At 33.5% G+C, this 5,529-nt stretch overlaps 1 protein-coding gene across 1 annotated transcript; it reads left to right on the top strand.

Annotated features, from left to right (window-relative positions):
- The first annotated feature begins 943 nt into the window (after positions 1–943).
- LOC100782811 (G-type lectin S-receptor-like serine/threonine-protein kinase At4g27290) lies at positions 944–5,047 on the top strand. The gene is made up of 7 exons (XM_006592510.3): positions 944–2,407; positions 2,768–2,878; positions 3,182–3,357; positions 3,434–3,644; positions 3,766–4,003; positions 4,090–4,240; positions 4,338–5,047. The coding sequence occupies exons 1-7, from the start codon at positions 1,144–1,146 to the stop codon at positions 4,638–4,640; spliced, it is 2,454 nt and encodes an 817-aa protein (XP_006592573.1). The 5' UTR covers positions 944–1,143; the 3' UTR covers positions 4,641–5,047.
- The last annotated feature ends 482 nt before the right edge of the window (positions 5,048–5,529 follow it).

The following is a 5,529-nucleotide window of genomic DNA, read 5'->3' as shown; positions in this document are numbered from 1 at the left end:
TGCGATTTTCACTAATTTTATAAAAATCCTTTTTACAACTTCTACTCGAGGGATCCTTTTTCCTTGTGTTCAGGAAACTCACAATTCAAGACACAAACAACCTCTTGATTTCAATAAGTCTTTAAAAAAGTATAAATGTTTTTCTTTCTTTTAGAGAAGAAGATACAAGATGACGTTCTTAGAAGAATCCTTAATTGATTTGCAAGTGTTTAACAAATGATTTATTTTTGAGAAGATAAGACAATAAGGTTATAAAAAACTTTCTTAAAAAATTTAAGTAGATAAGTCTCATATTTAAAGGCCCATGATGGTTTTTCAAAAACTTATGAAGAGATGTGACTTTTCAGAGTAATCGATTACAACTCTTTGATAATAGATTACACAGTTATGTAATGAGGAGTCATGATTTTTCAATTTGAATTTTGTAGTTCCATTACAAGTAATCGATTACAAACAAGTGGTAATCGATTTACAGCTTTCAAATTTCAAATTTCAAACTTTCTGAAAAAGCTTTTTAAAATAATTTTTCCTTTTCAAAAAAATGTTAAAACTATTTTAAAATCAATTTAAAAAGTGTGCTGTGAGACCAAACTTCTGACATCACTACGAGACTCTTCTAATAAAGATAGACTAAGACTTAGCTTTTTTCTTGATATTTTTTTTCTTGATCTTGATTTGGACTTGAAATAAAACTTGTGTTGCTTTTGTTTTGACATCATCAAAACCTTCGTACACATGCATTGATTATTTACATGTTTAATAGAATTTTTTATGGTTTTAGAGTATAAAAAAATAAAAAAAAAACTAAACTATTAATTAAATTAAAAAATATATTTTAAAATAGGTGAAAAGTCAGAACCCTTAGAATAATCTAGTAGTCAAATTCAGGTCTACAAAATCCATAAAATAAAGGGGGCATGCGAATTTGGGTTCCTAGCTACCATCAATAGTCTTCTCTGACAACGTCAATTTTGAGACTAATCACGGTTCAACAACGACTTCCCCGTCTAGATAACTGTTCATTTGATTTTTGTTCTTATTTTAATATATGGTTATCCCTCTGCATCTGCATAATCAAGATTGCCATCTTCTTAACATAGTAATGGTTATTTCTTCAACAACAAATTGGTTCATAGCACCATAATGTTATGTATTTGGTTCTTCTTATTTTCCTACTTCTCAGGAACTTGCACTTCACTACACAGTTTAGCAGTGAATCAATCCATCCGAGATGCTGAGAACGAGACTTTGGTTTCAGCGGGTGGAATTATTGAAGTGGGATTCTTTAGCCCAGGAAAATCAACAAGGCGATACTTGGGTATATGGTTCAAAAATGTTAACCCTTTAAAAGTGGTGTGGGTGGCTAACCGAAATGCACCACTTGAGAAAAACTCAGGAGTTCTGAAACTCGACGAAAAGGGGATTCTTGTCCTTCTGAATCACAAAAACAGCACCATTTGGTCATCCAACATATCAAGCAAAGCCGGGAATAACCCAATTGCTCATCCATTGGATTCTGGAAATTTTGTGGTGAAAAATGGACAGCAACCAGGCAAGGATGCCATATTGTGGCAGAGTTTTGATTATCCAGGTGATACACATACGCCAGGAATGAAGTTTGGGTGGAGCTTTGGTCTAGAAAGATCTATATCATCTTGGAAAAGTGTTGACGATCCTGCGGAGGGAGAATATGTTGTAAAAATGGATCTTCGAGGATATCCACAAGTAATTATGTTCAAGGGATCTAAGATAAAGGTCAGAGTAGGACCATGGAATGGTCTGTCTTTGGTTGGATATCCGGTTGAAATTCCTTACTGTTCACAAAAATTTGTATATAATGAAAAAGAGGTGTATTATGAGTACAACCTTCTTCATAGTTTGGACTTCAGCTTATTGAAACTTTCTCCATCAGGCAGGGCACAGAGAATGTATTGGAGAACTCAAACAAGCACCAGGCAAGTCCTAACAATTGAGGAGATAGATCAATGCGAATATTATGACTTTTGTGGTGAAAATTCTATATGCAATTATGATGGTAACCGTCCAACTTGTGAATGCCTGAGAGGTTATGTTCCCAAGTCTCCAGATCAGTGGAATATGCCAATTTTTCAAAGCGGTTGTGCTCCAAGGAATAAATCAGATTGCAAAAACAGTTATACAGATGGATTCTTGAAGTATGCACGCATGAAATTGCCAGACACGTCTTCATCATGGTTTAGTAAGACCATGAACCTTAATGAATGTCAGAAGTCATGTCTTAAAAACTGTTCTTGTACAGCATATGCAAATTTAGATATCCGTAATGGAGGAAGTGGTTGTCTACTATGGTTTAATAATATAGTTGACATGAGATATTTCTCGAAATCAGGGCAAGACATTTATATCAGAGTCCCTGCTTCAGAATTAGGTACTCCATCAATTATTTTATTTGATTTTAACTATTTACTTTGGAGTCTTTGCTCTCTTTCGCTGCTTGATTCTTGATGCATATTGCATTATTCTAAGATAAAAGGTTTGATTAGGGTAAGACCATGAGAACATTCAAAGGTTAGTTAAACAAACCATCTATTATTGTGGCTTGAACTGTGATTCTTAAGTGTATACAATAATTGAAACGAATACATATGGGTTGCAAGATTTTGCAAATAACTGCAAAGAAAGTTATTAGTAACGTATGATCTATAGAAATTAGACTCACTTTGTAAGTTTCAACCGATTGAGACGTTTATTTTAAAGTTGGCAACTGATGTTTCTCTGTTCCTTTTAGATCATGCTGGCCCTGGAAACATCAAGAAAAAGATTCTAGGAATTGCTGTTGGTGTGACTATTTTTGGATTAATCATCACATGTGTCTGCATACTGATAAGCAAAAATCCGAGTAAGTATATATATAATCATCACATGTGTCAATGTTCTGCAACAAAGTTTTACGATAACTATTACAAACATATACAGTCGGTAACCATCTATATTAATCATGGGCTTGACAGTTCTTGGATGCACAACACATGTATTGAGAAAGATTTGAAAATTCTGTTACATATTATCAAGCTTGATTATGAAATTTCATCATAGATATGCTGGTATATATAAAGACTTCAAAAAATACAGAAGTAAACAAAATAAGGAAACTAATCATATTAATCAATGTTTTTGATGTTGTATATCATGCACATTTTAGTGGCACGAAGATTATATTGTCATATCCCACGATTTCAATGGAGGCAAGAATATCTTATCTTGAGGAAGGAAGATATGGATCTGTCAACATTTGAGTTGTCAACAATTGCTAAAGCCACTAATAATTTTTCCATCAGAAATAAACTAGGGGAAGGTGGATTTGGGCCAGTGTACAAGGTTAAATACCCATATCTAATGTATAACTTTATTTTCTCTAAAACATTTCATAATTTTTCCAAATGATGGTTTACAGGGTACACTAATAGATGGGCAAGAGGTAGCCATAAAACGACACTCACAGATGTCTGATCAAGGACCAGGGGAGTTTAAGAATGAAGTTGTGCTAATTGCAAAACTTCAGCACCGTAATCTTGTGAAACTTCTAGGTTGCTGCGTTCAAGGAGGGGAAAAATTGTTGATCTATGAATACATGCCCAACAAGAGCTTAGACTACTTCATCTTTGGTTAGTGCCTTTGAAAATCCAACTTTAACATCAAGAAATTCTTGGCTCTCCTTATGTGATTGCCTTTAAATTATGTTTAGAAAGCTATTCTTGTACTAATCATGTAAGTGAATTTAACTAGACAAAGCTAGAAGTAAGATCTTAGCCTGGAATCAACGTTTCCACATTATTGGTGGCATCGCTAGGGGGCTTCTCTATCTTCACCAAGACTCCAGACTGAGAATTATTCACAGAGATTTGAAAACGAGCAATATCCTGCTTGATGCGAATATGAATCCTAAAATCTCAGACTTTGGTCTGGCTCGGACTTTTGGCTGTGAACAAATTCAAGCCAAAACCAGAAAAGTGGTTGGAACATAGTAAGTTGCTTTCTTCTTTTTGTACTTATTGTATAGTTTATATATGCAATTGTTTTTCGTGACTGCTACAAAAAATTGTACTTCAGTGGTTACATGCCTCCAGAGTACGCTGTGCATGGTCATTACTCTGTGAAATCAGATGTCTTTGGTTTTGGCGTGATTGTACTAGAGATAGTTAGCGGAAGCAAGAACAGGGGATTTTCTGACCCGGAACACTCTCTTAATCTACTTGGACATGTAAGCACAATGACTATCCACTTTACTACCTAGTTGAATCTATTTCAGATTAGAATAGAATCAAAGTATGTAACTATTTTGATTTCCTTGGCTTTAGGCATGGAGACTTTGGACTGAAGACAGGCCATTGGAACTGATAGATATAAACTTACATGAAAGATGCATTCCTTTTGAAGTCTTAAGATGCATACATGTGGGTTTGTTGTGTGTACAACAAAAACCAGGAGATAGGCCGGATATGTCTTCTGTCATTCCTATGCTGAATGGTGAGAAATTATTGCCTCAGCCAAAGGCTCCTGGATTTTATACAGGAAAGTGTATTCCTGAATTCTCTTCACCAAAAACGTGCAAATTTTTATCACAAAATGAGATATCCCTGACAATTTTCGAGGCAAGATAGAATACTAACAATATTAATGATGTATTTTGTTGATGAGCAAAGGAAATGATATGGCTTCCCGTAACTAAAGTTGATATGAATTTAAAGTACAAATACGAACAAAGTCCGTTACAATTGGTAGATAACTCGGACTCTTCAGCAAGCTGTCATTGGATAGATTCCTGATGTATATAAAAGATTATCTAAGGAGAGAGCATAATGACTTCATGTATCTTTACATCTTGGAAGAATTAATCTCTAACTTTTGGGGAATGATGCAAATAAACAGAAAGGATTATAAAGAACCTATGGATAGCATGATCTCATTTGTCTTCTGACCTATTGCTTGATTCTGTAAATTTAAAACCATGGGTCAGTGGCTTATTCATCTACCACTCATGATTTTAATGCTATTTTTGGTTCTTGAAGTTTCAGTGGCATCCATATTGAATGAATAATTTATTATACAGCTGAACTCTTATATTGGGATAAACTTATATAAGACTTTTCTCAAAAAAAAATTGTTTTTTCACTTTTGCAATCTTTTCTCACTTTAGCTGTGAAATCTTATTTTCTATTTTAACTTTTGCTTAATTTTTTCACTTCAGCTGAGAAAAAGAAGGGAAAAAATATATTTTCTTTTCACATTTTTACTGTTTTCGCATTTTCAATTAGAATTATAAATTCTTCAAAAAAAAATCAATGGTTAGACCTTCTAAACCTTTCATAAAAAGTGTTTTTAGAAATTTTTTATTTGAGAGTGTCTTCAACACACATTTTCATATATACCTGAACTATATATGTATATGAATCAATTTGAACTTATAGTATGAATAATATCATTTGGGAAAGAAGGAAATCTTTACTTCAAATGTAAATTAAAAAAATATGACCTTGGATCAAATTTTAT

Source organism: Glycine max, chromosome 12, assembly GCF_000004515.6.
Source record: "Glycine max cultivar Williams 82 chromosome 12, Glycine_max_v4.0, whole genome shotgun sequence".
NCBI classification, from domain to species: Eukaryota; Viridiplantae; Streptophyta; class Magnoliopsida; order Fabales; family Fabaceae; genus Glycine; species Glycine max.
The sequence above is the reverse complement of the archived record's forward strand: the minus strand, read 5'-3'. Positions and strand labels throughout refer to the sequence as shown.

Bases quoted from the DNA above. Each gene is read 5' to 3' on its own strand.
- LOC100782811 (XM_006592510.3), top strand. From the start codon at position 1,144: ATGTTATGTATTTGGTTCTTCTTATTTTCCTACTTCTCAGGAACTTGC. The intron at 2,879-3,181 runs GTAAGTATATAT...TGCACATTTTAG, and splicing joins ACTGATAAGCAAAAATCCGA to TGGCACGAAGATTATATTGT. The intron at 4,004-4,089 runs GTAAGTTGCTTT...ATTGTACTTCAG, and splicing joins AGAAAAGTGGTTGGAACATA to TGGTTACATGCCTCCAGAGT.